At 38.3% G+C, this 14,879-nt stretch overlaps 2 protein-coding genes and 1 pseudogene across 5 annotated transcripts in view; 1 reads left to right on the top strand and 2 right to left on the bottom strand.

Moving 5' to 3' along the window:
- Positions 1 to 4,646, bottom strand: part of LOC105420473 (large ribosomal subunit protein uL2-like) — a 28,586-nt pseudogene extending 23,940 nt beyond the window's left edge. The window contains exon 1 of the transcript XR_016056441.1: positions 4,159 to 4,646. The product of XR_016056441.1 is annotated as a large ribosomal subunit protein uL2-like (transcript). The remainder of the gene's footprint in view (positions 1 to 4,158) is intronic.
- A 488-nt stretch (positions 4,647 to 5,134) lies between these two features.
- Positions 5,135 to 10,258, top strand: LOC105420474 (WD repeat protein). Its single transcript, XM_011624217.3, has 2 exons — positions 5,135 to 5,743; positions 9,756 to 10,258. The coding sequence occupies exons 1-2, from the start codon at positions 5,339 to 5,341 to the stop codon at positions 9,966 to 9,968; spliced, it is 618 nt and encodes a 205-aa protein (XP_011622519.1). The 5' UTR covers positions 5,135 to 5,338; the 3' UTR covers positions 9,969 to 10,258.
- Positions 10,259 to 10,692: 434 nt separating this feature from the next.
- LOC18431988 (uncharacterized) lies at positions 10,693 to 14,598 on the bottom strand. 3 transcript variants are annotated; one of them, XM_011624258.3, is made up of 4 exons: positions 14,456 to 14,598; positions 14,036 to 14,206; positions 11,992 to 13,294; positions 10,693 to 11,118 (listed from the first exon to the last, which is right to left on the bottom strand). In XM_011624258.3, exons 3-4 carry the CDS (start codon positions 13,090 to 13,092, stop codon positions 10,753 to 10,755), a joined length of 1,467 nt encoding a protein of 488 aa, XP_011622560.2. In that variant the 5' UTR covers positions 13,093 to 13,294; positions 14,036 to 14,206; positions 14,456 to 14,598; the 3' UTR covers positions 10,693 to 10,752. The 3 variants fall into 3 exon arrangements, with proteins under 3 accessions (XP_011622560.2, XP_088724385.1, XP_088724386.1); XM_088868259.1 differs by lacking the exon at positions 14,036 to 14,206; XM_088868260.1 differs by lacking the exon at positions 14,036 to 14,206 and having other exon boundaries at positions 13,193 to 13,294.
- Positions 14,599 to 14,879: the final 281 nt, after the last annotated feature.

Genomic DNA, 14,879 nt, shown 5'->3' with positions numbered 1-14,879 from the left:
TTCCATGGCATTTATATTTTAAAAAAACCTATATGATATATATTTTTTAAAACCATTTTAGAAAAATGGTACACTATAGGATTTGATATGGAGTACTCTTGTCTTAGCATCCAATGGGTCTCATGACCTTAATTGTAAAAAGAAAGGAGACATTTTTATATAAAATGTCAGCATATAGTGAAATTAAGTAAAATCACCTAACACATACAGACACTGTGTATGGCAAGTGTTTAGGTGTGTTAACACGTCTAAATGTTGACACATATCAGCACACGACAAAAGAAGGAAGATGGAGTATATATTAACACTACCTTTTGCTTAAACAAAGAAATCAAATATCCTTCTTGAGAGAGTAATGGGGACTCGACATAGGCTCCTCATAGCAGTAGCATAAAGAACAACATGGAGAATCATGATCCAAGCATATTGAAGATGTAAACAATAGGTCCCTCCGCCCACCACATCCTCGGATACGTTATTTTCAATGAAGACCTACACAACTGCTACTAGAACTCAATGAAGATCCATGAACACCTCTGCATGCCTTGCTATGTGTTTTGTCAGTCCTAAATCCGCAATCCAACCATTAGAAAGCACACGAGCAACTAGCACCTCTATGCACATGTTTGCAAACTCAATGGATGATCAATTTGTACCTGTAGGGATGGGAATGGGTCAAGGTCAAGTCCGGGTCAACCCCGACCCGACTACGTCAAAGTTAGACCCAATCTTGACTCGGAGCCAGTTTGGGTCAATTGGACCAAGACCCAACAAGTATGTAAAAATTATTTTTATACACTTTATATACTCTTTTGTTATTTATTAGTATTATTTATATGTAATCTATATACTCATACTCAAGTCGGGCAGGCCTCAACCAGACCAGATAAGATCCAGCTTGGATCCAGATCAAGTTAAGTCAAGTTTAAATGGACCTAGACCGGCCCCTCGGCTCCATTGTTTGGGTCCAGACCCATTGGGGTTGACTTGTTAGGTCCACAGGTCAACCCAACCCAATTTTGACCCTTATGTACCTGCTTCGGCTTAGTGCATTCATGAGTGATGTGACCAGTCATCCCGTAGTTGTAGCCATAATTATCAAGATTTAAGACCAGATTGGATCGCTTTGTCCAATTGGTCGGATTGCCAACTTTTACCTAAGCTGCCCAGGCCCAAAGCAAACTAGGTGTGGTAAAAAATCGGTCAAAACCAATGTTTGATCAGTTTAGCTAGTTACGAACCAGTTTTGACCGAATGGACCAATTAAACAAAGTTAAGGATTTTTTGGTAATATATCTTATGTTCTTGAACTATTATTCTTTTTTGTCTTCTTTTTTTTTTCCATATTTTGCCCAACTAGTAGATAGTGGATGAACCGCTTTTGACTAGACCAGACCCCTCACTAATTTAGTGATCAATATTATCCTAATAACACTTGTTGCAGCGGCTCAACGATGACTTGTCCGTGGGAGCATTGGGCTTACCGCCCCCTTCACTTGGTATTAAACTTGCCCTTTTGCACCCTCAATCTCCATTTCCTCTTTCCTGGGAGGATTGTTGCCCTTGGAGCTTCCCTTGGTTTCTTATCACCCTTGGGCTTGTTTGGCTCGGCAAACATGGCGAGCTTGCTATCAATAGCGAAGTGGCACTCTACCTCCAACTCTGGATGATGAGATAGATGAACAAATATCTTGACATTTTAATCATGCATCATCATTATCTTCATTTGCTCCAAAGATTGAGGAAGTGATATAAGCACAACTGAACTATGTTGCTCATCACTGAACACATTGCTTGTTGCACTGGAGTCGTGTATCATTTATGATATCTTCCTCAAATGCTCTGTCATGGAGACATTTGGTATGATTTTGTACGTCCAAGGTTTCAGAAAAAGTTAGGCAGACCCTAAACAATTGGCCTGGTGCCCAGAGCCTAGTAGGCACCCAGAACCTCAAGCGCCCTGTAGTATAAATTCTTCAAATATATACATATATGTCATATGGAAACACACATTTATGCATATATTTGTGTCAATTCCGTAACTTATTGCATTTGTATGCATTGTAACATACTTTTTCAATACAGACATATTTCATGTTAAGAATAAACCTGTACAAAATTTAAAATTTTAAATCACAAAAAATTAAAAGAAGTTAAAAGTCTAGTCTATGTATTAGTAATAGTCTCCAACTCTCCATGCTCCATAATAACATGGTCCTATTCTCCAACCTCTAATAGTACCCTAAAAATAATTCCAATGAGAAAGAAAAGTTTAGGATGCTTCTTCAAACCGCAAAAAATACTTTTGATTCCTAGAAATAAGTATAGCTAAGAGATTTAGGGCTTATGGGAGTGTTCTTTTAATTTTGGGGCGTTTACAATGACCCCATAATCTATTTAAACTTTTTGGCGGTCAAAATTACTGCATTTGCCCTTTTAGGCATCTTTAAAAATTAAAAAAAAAAAAAAAAAAAAAGGCCACGGCCTTGGGCACCCTCCAAGGTACAACCGTCCAAAATGGGGTGCCTAGGCCTAGGCGACGTGTAGAACGTATTTTGAAACTGTGTGTCTCAAATGCCAGCATGTGTATGCACAACATGGTGGCTGAAGTGCCAGCCAACTAGAGTTGCAATGCATGCCCCATCTCCTTGATCGTTAATTCATTTTGAATTCAATAGAGTGAAGCAAAATGAATTCAATAGAGTGAAGCAAACGCAGCAATCCCTTTTAAGCCACATTTGATAAGCATCTATCCCATGATGGGCTTGGGCTATATGCCCTTAAAGCAATTCATGCAGATGGCCAAGCTATATGCCCTTAAGGCGATTCATGCGGATGGCCAAGTGTTCTAGTACTCTCTATTGTTTAGTGAGTACTGGATCTTACGATGCCACATCTTAATCCCTAACCTCCAATTTCATTCCTCTGAAAAAGTCGACAATCACATTTTTTATGCAATTGAAATCTCTGTCTATGAATGAACAAAAGATCACAATAAATAGTTCACAAAATGTCACACAGTCACATATAATATCATTGAATCTTGCTCTTGAGTCTCCAAGGTTCAAATTAGTTAAAACTCTAAAGCAACTTGAATTGAAAATTTTGCGAATCCTTTCTAGTCGATGCTAGTAATCATCATCAAGATTGAGAGGCTCAACATCCTAATCGTCGTCATCGAGTAAGTCTTTGCATGCCTGATGCAAAATTCCACTATTAGGTGTAATCTAATAGTGTAAGCGTAATAGTGGGATTTTGCAACGAGTGCCCAGCATGCCAATGGGATTTAGCCTAGAGAACTGTGCAGGACCATCATGGTCCAACAAGTGCCCAACATGCCAAAGGGCCGTGTGTCCCTAATGCTTGCTGGATTCTTGAGGCAACCCCTCGCACCATCTATTTACATACAAGACTATGAGATCCAATTGAGGCAGAAAAGCTACATTCCAGGTGGTAAGCTAGGCAACCTCCATGAGGAGTGTTGATTGTGATTATTCATATTCATTGCCATGCAGATTGTGCTAGCAACTCACTATCAACATAAACTTTGCATCACCAATGTACCCAAACACGAAAAACTTTGCATTGTTAATGTACCCAGACATGGAGACTGGTTAGTTGAATTTCTTATACACTAGGATAGTAGCACTTGTTATGGAGGACAACCACATTATGTCAATTTCTCCTGATGGAAAATTTGCTCATTCAGTCCTTAATGTTAGTTCTACCATAGAATTGGTCCCAATTCTTATTTAAACATATGTGGCACCGATGTTGGATTGTTTCTAGAGTTTTGCTTTTTTTCTCCTCCCAAAAAAAGCAAAAAATAAACTTTGCATCACCAAATATTAAATGTTTCTCCTCTTTGCCATAAAATAACATAAAATTCTCTCAAAGCAACATTAAGAAAGGATAAACCCAAACTCCAGATATAAACGAAAACAAAAAACAACAAGTAGTTTACCAACAAAGTGTAAAAGAAAAAGAGGAATAACAAATCAATCTAAACTAAAAATGCATAAAAACCAATGAAAACCACTTCCTACCATAAACTGATGTCAGCATTTCAAAAAATGAGATGCATTTAACGATCAGAACAAAAGCCAGTAAATATTCAATTAAGATGCACAAAAATTCACAAAATAACTCAATCTTTACCTTGTAGTCCCATTATCTGGGTCATGACTGATGGCGATCACGTAGTCACCCAAAGCCCTTGCAAAAACCCCTCAATCTCCAACATGGTGCTCTACATTACAAACCACAGCATCCTTCGGTATCGATCTCAAAGGAAGTATATTTCCCACAATTAAATTCGTCTTTTTACCACAGTAAAAAAACTGAACAGTGTACATTTCCTCGGCTGCGACAAAGAGCTCCTTAGAAGCTTGCATCGAAATGGATGCCTAAATGTGACTTTACAGAGAGGGGCTCCACGACCTGGATCATGGATCATGTCAGTGACCATCCCTTTTAGGTATCCATTTCTGTCTCCATAATCAAGGATATGAAACGTTGCAGGCCCTTTGCGATGATGAGTGTGCTACTTGAACACTGAGACAGCTTCCTTTCTCTGAGCTCTGATCAAACAGCCCATGACTGTAATCAGAAATCTGTGAAATTTGGGCTGGAGAGGGACGGTTTATCAAAAATATGTGAAATTTGGGTTTCTCTCTATAGAATGGAGAATAAATCCAACGTAACTCTCTCTCTACCACGCGCAAATCTCTCTTACTACCGCCAGGTTTCCTCTTTGTCTCTCGCTCTAAAACACTCTCTCACTCCCTGTGAGAGAAGTTTGCTCTCTCTCTCTCTAGAACGCGCACGCAGTGTGCCATTTTGAAGGGGTTCAATCTAGGGCTTGATAATCATGGACGAAAAGGCCCCTAAATATTTTTCCAAATGACGAGACTAGGTTCATGATAAAGCATAAAGGGTGACAAGTATGAGTATATGGAACATGTGGTCTTAAGGTTCATGAGCGTCTATAATTTAATTGAACGACGATGACAAGAGAGTGTAACGAAGTTCATTTTGGCGGGTCCTAGAATATCTTTAGCCACGTTAATGCGTTGATTGACAGTGATGAAGCGCATCACGATATGGTTTATGTGCACCTATGGAGCATCGTATTGCGGCCCGCTCCTTCTACATTCATATTGCAATTTCTCTCTCTCCTCTCTCCCTCTCTCTTCATATTGGAGTTTCTCTCTCCTCTCTCCCTCTCTCTTCATATTGGAGTTTCTCTCTCCTCTCTCTCTCTCTCCATTCATATTGCAGTTTCTCTCTCTACATTCATAGTCTCTCTCGATCTGTTTTTGTTGGAAAACTTAGTACAATGGTTGAGATTGAGGACATCACGGACGAAACCAAACCCAATTCAAGCTCCGTCGAAAATCAGGGATCAGAAGAACCCCAATCCTCTGAGAAGCAGACAGAGACTAGGTTTCCAGAGGTGGAGGAATCCTCTGACAAGCAGACGGAGACTAGGGTTCCAGAGGTGGAGGTCCACCTTTACAAGAGAGGTAAAGGCCCCAATGATGTTTTCAAGTCGAGCTTAGGAGGTTGGGATCAGGACAGGCTTGAGGTCCATGACATTTTGGAGAAATACTCACTGAAATCGATTTATGCGTTCAACCCATCTTCAGGAAGAGGGGTTCCGATTCGTTTCAACCCAAAAAATGGCCGATCTTTGTTACCTTACAGAGATGGGGCCGTAGTCTTCATCGATGGAGAACCTAAGGTCTCTCTCTCTTATCACAATTTTTTTGGTGATTTTATGAATATTACTACATCTGAATTCTAATGCGTCGTCAATATTTATGTTTTAATCTTTATTTTTAACAGAAATCCATTAAATTATGTCTGAATAATTATGAATTTAATATGATCTATGGATGTGGAGAACTAATTAAGTTAACCGGATTATTTGGATTGGAAAACTGGAAAGGAGAAAAAAAAACTCTTTCTTGCCCTAAACATTCACTAACATGAGGTTTATAGTTTTAAATAAATACTGGAACTCTGAAAACAAAATATCTTTTCTTTTTAACGCCCAAAACATTGATACAAGGCTCATACCCTATTACTGATACATGTGTTACTTTTCTAATTAAGTGTTATAATAACATGAACTAAACTAGTATTATTGCTTTTCTTTTCAGTAAAGGTGACTGTTTTAATAGATAATAGAAATTTTTTTATTAGCTGCAACCCAAAAATTTAGGGAATTATGTTGATTTTTGATGAATGCTTGCAAATTTTGCATTGTTTGTTGTGGAAAGTATGGGTTAATGAGATCACCATAGGCCTTGGTTAATGCCCATATCAATGATTCGGAAATTGCCAGTCCGACATGGAATAAGTCATATTGGAAATGGCAGGTGGACGATTTCGGATGGAAGATCCCTGGAATCACCGGATTCTCCCAGTTTCCTATGCTTTTTTCTCAGTTTCTTTGTAAGTATTAGTCCTGTTCGACTTGTGATTTGCCTGAGTTGGACCAGGAGAATTGGAATCCGACCCCTGCCGGGGCCAATCCTATTTTTAAACACTGACCCACATATAATAGCGTTGAAGTGGCTACAATGGACATCATTTGTTATAGTTTGTGACTAGTGTAGTGAGGCTTAATTAAAACAATTCACCAAACATTGCTTCTTACTATGCTTTTGGTTCTTCCTATTCACCATTATGATACTACTTACTTTCCAGTGAAGTATATAAGCTGCCATATGCAGCATAAAAATCAAATACCAAAAAGTTGTCGAGTACTAGCTGTGGGTGTTGAGTGACTTTGAATCTAACTTTGGTAGTTTAATAAATCATAAACATTTTACTCTTCAAAAGGATAGTTCAGATAGATAAATGATTATTGTCGACAAGTCCTGAATGAAGTAAAGATATGCACAGGAAATTTATTGGGTTATGCAATCTAGTGAAGGTACATTTGCTCCCAATGTTGCATTTATGGGCAAAAGAAAAGGGAAAAGATTTCCATGTGACCCCATCCACATATATTGTATATGTGACCTCTTATCTCAGCCGTCAGATCTTAGCAGATGGCTTAGATGTCTTGAATCACAGTGTCACAAAGCTGGCTCCCGAGCATCAGACCTTGATCTGACAACTTAGAGTGTTTTATTTTTACTCTTTATTCTATAAATTATTTTGCAGCTAAATTTGGGGCATGCATATATCTGACACGGGTGAACATGATAAAAATAATAAGAAAACATTTCTTATTATGAACAATTACCAGCTTACCCCTGAAGCTTTAATGGGTATTTTGGGAATTTATTTTCGTGAGAAATGTTTTTTGTATTTTTTCTAAGTGCACCCAGGGAAGGAGATGGGATGCTCTAAATTTCAGGCAAAATGGTTTTGTAGAAAAGTTAAAAATCAAACAATGTTTTGGCATGACATTGTGACATGAGCAATCCTCGCTGTCTACTCAGATCAAATGGCTGAGATGTGGGGTCTCATATAATTTATATGTGGCTGGGGAGATACAGAAAGCTTTCCCAAAGAAAAGAAACTGGCCATCAATTATAAAGTTTAGTAAACATCTCACCACCTTGGATGAGAAGATCCACCTAATTTCACTATGGATATCAAGGCAGCATGTTAGGAGAGGCTAATGAACCTAAAGAAGGTGATAGTGGACCCAGTGCTCGGAGTTTGGAAGGTAAGTTGTGGGGGTGAGCAAGTGTATTTATGATTTGAGTATAACAACTTCAAGGATGTTGATTTCAGAAAAGCAACTTCAAGGATGTTACCTTGTGAGAAGAAATCTTGCCGAGCTCTGTTTCGAAAGAACTCCTTTTTCATGGTTAGCCTTTAAAAAATTGAAGACTCGACTTGGGATTCACCAAATTCGTCTCAGGTCCAGGTGCCCAAGGAAGTCCGGAGGCAAAACCTTGGCATTCGGCCATATCTCCCTCCTTACCCAGACTTCTTTGTTTAAAGATATCTAGTAAGACTGGGAACTGACCCTAGTCGGACCGGGTGCCTTGGGATCCGGACCATGGCAAGTCTCAGCCCATGCCCATGCTTTTAAACACTGCTTACAGTTCATGGGAGCTACTAAGAGTAGAAGACGAGTGAGTGAGCTCTATCAATCAAGAGGTGCGAGGGGAGGGGAGAGGAGGAAAAAGAGGCGGGGAGAGGGGAGGAAAAAGAAAGGGGGGGGGGGAGTTAAGGTAAAAGGAGTGAGTGAATTCTAATTGGAAGTATTGGGCCTATGGGCATTGACCCAGCTTTCAAGGCGTTGAGGCCTATTGTAACAAGTTAATAGCCACCTTTAGAGGAGCAGAATCTTTGTGCTATGTTTGGTGGTCTACGATTGATTTTAAAGTTGATGCATGCACTCTAAATGAGCTTTTGAGGTGAGGTGGCTCCACTTATGGCAACTTCATTGAGATTTAAATAATAGAGGCAATGTTGCTTTGTTGGTGATGATGTTGGGATTTGTTTTGAGAAATAGTTTGCTCAAATACAAGGCTTATCTCTTGGTGTTAAGGTCTGAAAAATAGGAATATACTCAAATATAAGGCTTATCTCTTGTGTGTGTGCGTGCGCGTGCCCGTCGATTTGACAGTCACGATTGCATTTTGTATTTGATTGTTTAGCTTTTCTTGACAGTCACTTTGGGTACCACCCCAACCTCCAGGTCACAATCACCCCTAGCCACACAACCTGACAGTCACTTTGGGTGGTACCACCCAAACCTCCAGTTTCATATATGATAGCTAGGGGTGATTGTGACTTTTTTGTACCAATGATAAGAGATCTTATTCTATACTTCGCCTTATGTTATAATACTAAGTGATCATTCAATGCTGCTTCTCCTATTGAGGTTTAATATCAAAATATTCATAGAAGTTTATTCATATAACTTGAGTTGTTCTTGGAACTTCATGTGTCACTGAAATCTTTCTCGAAAGAAGCTTGACACCATTAAGAGGCATGTTTTTGAAAGGTCAAGATAGAGGACTAAATTGAATAAGTGCTGATTTGCCAATAAATAGGTAATATTATTTTTGTTTATAATTGAAGGAAGAAAGGTTATCCATGACCGCTCATATCTCTCAACAAATTTAACTTATTTAGATGTGCTAGAAAGCTTGTCGCTGCCTCATGGTTCATGAATGGAAAAGCTTAAAGACCTGAGTAGGAAGATGCATGTGAATCCTTGAAGGGCAAGCTTAAAGGCCATGGTTCCTTATGAGCATGCACAAATAGGACCAGTGCGTTTCTATGCAGTAGAATAACGGGCTAGTTCAATTGGCAAGCTTTGTATGTGTCGCCAAACACATACAATTTAACCGACACTAGCTAGATGGCCCAGAGTTAGCCGCTAATAAGTTCACACGTTATCTATGGATTGACGCAACCAGCTGACACCAATATGTGAAATTGTTATTTGCTCATTCCCTGCCATCCGATCAAAAACAGATGGTTGTGGTCCCCAAATGCATATAAGGTATATATGTGCAAAGACGCTAAAAAGGTTATCTGAGTTTTAGTTGTCCCGCGTTGTCAAAGTTGTCATTGACAGTAACATTTTAGCCCAGTTTGTTTTCTATTTGGACCCATGTGTTAATAGTAGTGGCACCATGGTCATGCATGTCAAATAGTTGAATGCTAGAGTTTATTGCTCCTGTTGTTTTTATAAATATTTGATAAGCTAATTCTACTACTTGTACATATGCTTGGATAAATAAAATCTTATATTTGTGGGCGATTCATTGCAGGATCCATTGATCAAACCAATAACAAAGATGTTGTTTGGTGTTGCTGCTATAACCCTTCTGATATCAATATTCGTAAGAGAAACCCCATCATGGCTTCAAAATCCAAGCTTTTTAGGGGTAACTTTTCCCCCTTGGATCCTTGCTTGCATGGTTATAGTCTTCACTCGCCTGAAAAAGAGGACTCGAGGTCTACTTCAGAAGTATGGATGGTGATCAAAGCAACTCATGGAGAAAGCTGAACATACCATATTTCTTAGGATTGTATACATTATGACCTTTTTTTTTTTTTTTTTCCATACACAAAGGTCACAAACACCTCAAGCCATCAAGTATAAAATCAGTTAATTTGAGTGTATTATTTCTCTGCACAAAGTCCGGAAGATAAGTTTTTAAGATATGAGTATGGTATGACTATCTGATTTTACATCCAACAGTTAGGGATGATTTTGAATTTTTTGTATAAACTTAGACAAATCTCATTGTATGCATGCCATATTTCTTGATGTTCTTACGTTGTTTTTATTTAATTATGCTGCGAGTTGTTCTATTCCAAACATAATATGCGCAGTGCTGGCCATGGTTGTGTTTTCATTTCAATTTATTTCATGAAATCCGCCTCTCTCTCTCTCTATCTCTCTTGTTCAATAAACCATCAATACCCTCAATTATCACACCCCGGGGAAGAAAATAATAGTCCATCTTATACATTTTTTTTTACTCTTCCTTTCAATTCTCCAAATATCATCAGAGCTATACTAATTTTTAAGCTCCAAATTCATGGATCAGAGATGGAAATGGATTTGCGGTGATTTAGAACGCGTTTTGGGTCCTAAAACCGGCGGACATGAGTCAGCAGACTCACCAAAAACTTTCCGAAATGCAAAAGCTCCCAAAAGAAAAAAGCTATACATCCATTGCACCCCCAAAAAGCAAGGAATGCAAAATAATAAAGCATCAGAATTGCTATTAAATACATGAGTAAGTGATACAATTGCATCTAACATGGGCATTCCCCAGAAAGTGGAGTAAGCTTATTAAATCTCTTAAGAACATTAGAAGCCCAACTTGACAAGAAGGTCCGATTAAACCCCACCTGTCGATCTTTGTAAAAGAAGAAGCACTCTAAATCCCCCCTTTCAGGATAAGGGCATTCAGGCCCCTCTGTGTCTCTCCATGTGCCCTCATGCTTCATTCCCATCCAATCTGCAAGCCAATGAAACACATACTGACCGGCTCCTGCAAGCTCTAACCATCCTTTTGGGAAAATTTCCATTATGTGGCTTCCCTTTGACATGAAAATCATGTTTGCTAGTTGGGCTCCATGGACTGTCGCCACAACTTGAGTCGTACTCATCAATTGCACCTGCAATATAGAGAATTTGGTCATTTCGAAGAGTGATGCATCGAGGTATCTTCATAATTTACTATATTGGTGAGCATATGTTCTCACAGTCACCGCACTTGTATAAATCTTCATAGAGTCAAGATAGATAAACAACACCCCAAAAGATAAGGTCATATATAAATGTCTTATAATAAAATCCTCATAGACATTGATAATAGAGTCCTAAAAGTAACACCCTCCACAAAGTAGGGTTATTGGTAGAATCAGTGATTTAAAAAGTCGTGAATCAGGCTTGGACTCATCTGGGTCACTAAGACCTGGTACCCTCCCTGGTCCAGATAAAAAAGCCTAAGTACCAGCAAGTCTTACTGAGCACTGGCCCCCTTTTATTTTTTACACTGAGGGTTGGCCAAGTCGGATGTCCGACTACGCCAATGAGGTAACCTACTCGAGCTCAGAACCCTAGCACGTCCTAGCCCAAGTCCTTGTTTTCAGACACCGGTAAAACTGATGTTCCTTCCAATAAGATATGAAAATAGGACACTTTGATTGCCCGACAAACTAGGGCTATTATTGTTTGTTAGTAGACAATGGAAATAGGAAACTTTCATTGCTCAAAATACAGAGCAGTAGTTTCACAGAAATAGGACATATTTTCATAGCGCAAATTATAGATAAGTAGTTTCCATTAACATCCATATGAATTAAAATACTTTCTTGTGAAAAGAACTTCTCAAATATATCCGCAATTATTTCGAAGTTTTCAAACTAAAATTACAAGACCCGTAATAGATGTTAGTGTGTTTTGTGCGTGTATGTGTGCCTGTATGGACGATAATAATAGATGCAGAAAGAGAGAGAGAGAGAGCATCATGAAAAAATAGAAGTTACCTGATCACAGAAGCTTAGACCATCAGCTCTAACAGCACGGAACCGACAACCAATAACCTTTTTGCACTCTTCCTCAAAGATGGACGCAATGATTGATTCATTCCTAAATGACCTATTTCCCGCTCTGGTTAGAAGTGTAAAATTGAAGGTGGAATCGCCCAGATCCAAATCTTGCCCAACAGCAACTCTACAAAACTGACGGGCCTTACATCGAATAATGTCAAATACCTCCATTCTTTTCTCTAATGACACATGCGAAATGCCACGCCTATATATCACTGCTCGCTCAAAGCATACAGGACCATCACCATAATCCAAAACATCAACTGGTACCATCCGACCAAAGGATGCATGCAAAACTTCAGAAATCCAAGACCCCATTTTACTAACAATTTCACCCCAATGGTAAAGCACAAATCTATCGGGCACCGCACATTCATTAAACTTGTGCCACCACACAAAAGGGACAAGGGTGGTTAATCCATGCCATAGATTCTTGTAGTCCCAGTAATTATTGGAAACAAAAGTTAAACCAGGAAGGAGAGTGAAGTTTCGAGGCAAGTGCTCTTTCCAAGCAAGGCCATAACTATTTTTGGCTCCATCAGATCTATCCCTGCCCAAAATACAGAGAATCCTCCCTTTGGAGGAGTTTGATGGAAAGTACAAATTACCCAATGTAGGGTTTTCCATTTTCTCCTTGAAACTACTCATGAACCATGTATGCCCGTCATCAGCAGTCTTTTCGAAGCTTAAATCTTTCAGAGGCAAGAATGTTATTGAATATTTTAGTTTTCTCTCCATTGCATCCATTCTAAGTAGTGTTTTTTGAATATCATTCTTCAATGCTTCAATATCATTGTTATTGCCATTAGAGCATAGGCTCCAATTGTAGGCTGTTTGGGCCCCGATGAAACTCCCTTTAGGCCAGGCCTTCCAATCAAGTAAGGACCATCTGTTTCTATCAAATGCACCAATTTGAAGAACCATGGCAAGAGCAATGAAAAGGGTAATCATGGACACGCAAGTAAACGAGAATCTCAAACTCAAAAGCCGAAAGCCAAAGAGATTTGAGATCCTCCAAGTCTTATTTTGCATGTCCATTCTTCTAAGTCTTTTACTTCAATGTTCTTATGAACTCAAGGATATCATCTCTAGGGACATTAAAGATAAGGAGAAGTCCATAACAAGAACATCAACTTACTACAAACTCCAGAATTTGCTCGCAACTGAAACCAGATCTCCTCACTTGAAGGTTGAAGGCTTTTTTCAGGGCATTGAAACCTCTAACATGGTAATGAGCAATCTACATGAAGAATAGCAATACATTGAAGAGTAAGTTTTTTTTTTCAAAGTAACCCATTATTAAATGAATAAATAGGCACAAGAACATTAATTACTAATTAAAAAAAGTTCAACAGTTAACACAATCTATTTACATAACAGTGGAAAGAAGAAGATAGCAAGACAACTTGAAAATCCCCAAAATGTAGATAAAGAAAACGTAGAGATCCAATAACATAACTAAGCATGGTACATGACCAGATCCACGAGCTTAACAAAGAGAAATCCAGAAGAATACCCTAATTTAAAAGCATATGAAATGTCCTACACCATTAAACTTGTGAGACAATATCTGATCCTCTCAGAAGAATGAGATATGGATATGGAAAACAAAAAAAAAAAATTAAGAAGAAACCTAAATATAGAAAATTCGAGTGTGAAAATATCCAATAGCAACTCACCCAATAAATTATGGACTTATCAGATAATGCCCCAAGTTACAGTACACCAATATTGGGGCTAGGGAACAGTCAAATCTCTAATTTTACCAGTTACCAAAATAAGAAAGCATTATTTCTCTACTTATAAAAATAAAGAAAAACTCATCTCATTATATAATGCCATATCTGACAATTTTTACTGCAAAGATATTTAGACATTCTGATTTTTCCAGTAAGCACATAAAAGAACACTTTTGTTTTTGTTAATTATCAACAACTGTATGGAAACCAAGCTGGGGTTATCTATGTATTCCAGTACTTACTTGACGGATAGCTTGTTTCACCAAATGAGGAAACCCAACCCTTGTTTTTAAACCAACCCTACTTTTTATGATCACTCCGAAAGTAAACACAATTGAGAAGATTTGGAGTCCCGCTGCTTAATTTGAGCTGCGTCTAAACAATACAAGCCCATAGATCCTAATTCCTTCCAACTATTGCAAAACAATATAAGTTTTTAGCTGTTTATTTGACTCTATTTTATAAAAAGAAATCCTAGCGTCAACTCCTATCATCAATGACAGAAAAATAAACTCAATTGAAAGTCTTGAAACTTCGTTTGAGCTATCATGGACTAAATGAGCACAAAAAACCCCAATCAGTTAAAAGCTTAAAAAAAAAAAAAAAAAACCAATTTTTCTCCATACAAAGAAGAAGCCCTGAAAATGGAAGTAGAGACTGACCTTTGCAGAAGCTCTGGTTACGGAACACGTAACTACGCCATTAAGAAGAGGAAAAGCCAAAAAATATGGCGTATTTGAAGGGGAGTCGATTGATGAAGCCATTGTTTTTTTTTAATGGAAGACGCAGAAACCAGAGTAGAATCAAGTGGAATGAGAGGAGCTCCCTGGTTTTCAACTGAAGTTTCAAATATATTATGGATACGTATGCTATGCTCCTGTGGGAGCATACTGCACATATACTCTGATTCAAAAGACCTTGAATTTTTTTCGAATTGAAACTTTGGAAACCACCTAAAAATAATTAGACAATAAACTTTAACAGAAAAACTTCGCATTTTGAATTTTGACTCGTAGATCTCGTCTGCAAAATTTTGTTGGTCTCTCCAATTAATTTTGAGACATTATACTTTTTCTTTGTAGCTAG

Source organism: Amborella trichopoda, chromosome 5 (genome assembly GCF_054954075.1).
Source record: "Amborella trichopoda isolate Santa Cruz 75 chromosome 5, AtrichopodaSantaCruz75HAP2 v2.0, whole genome shotgun sequence".
NCBI lineage: Eukaryota > Viridiplantae > Streptophyta > Magnoliopsida > Amborellales > Amborellaceae > Amborella > Amborella trichopoda.
Note: the sequence above shows the minus strand (reverse complement) of the source record. Positions and strands in the feature narration are given on the sequence as shown.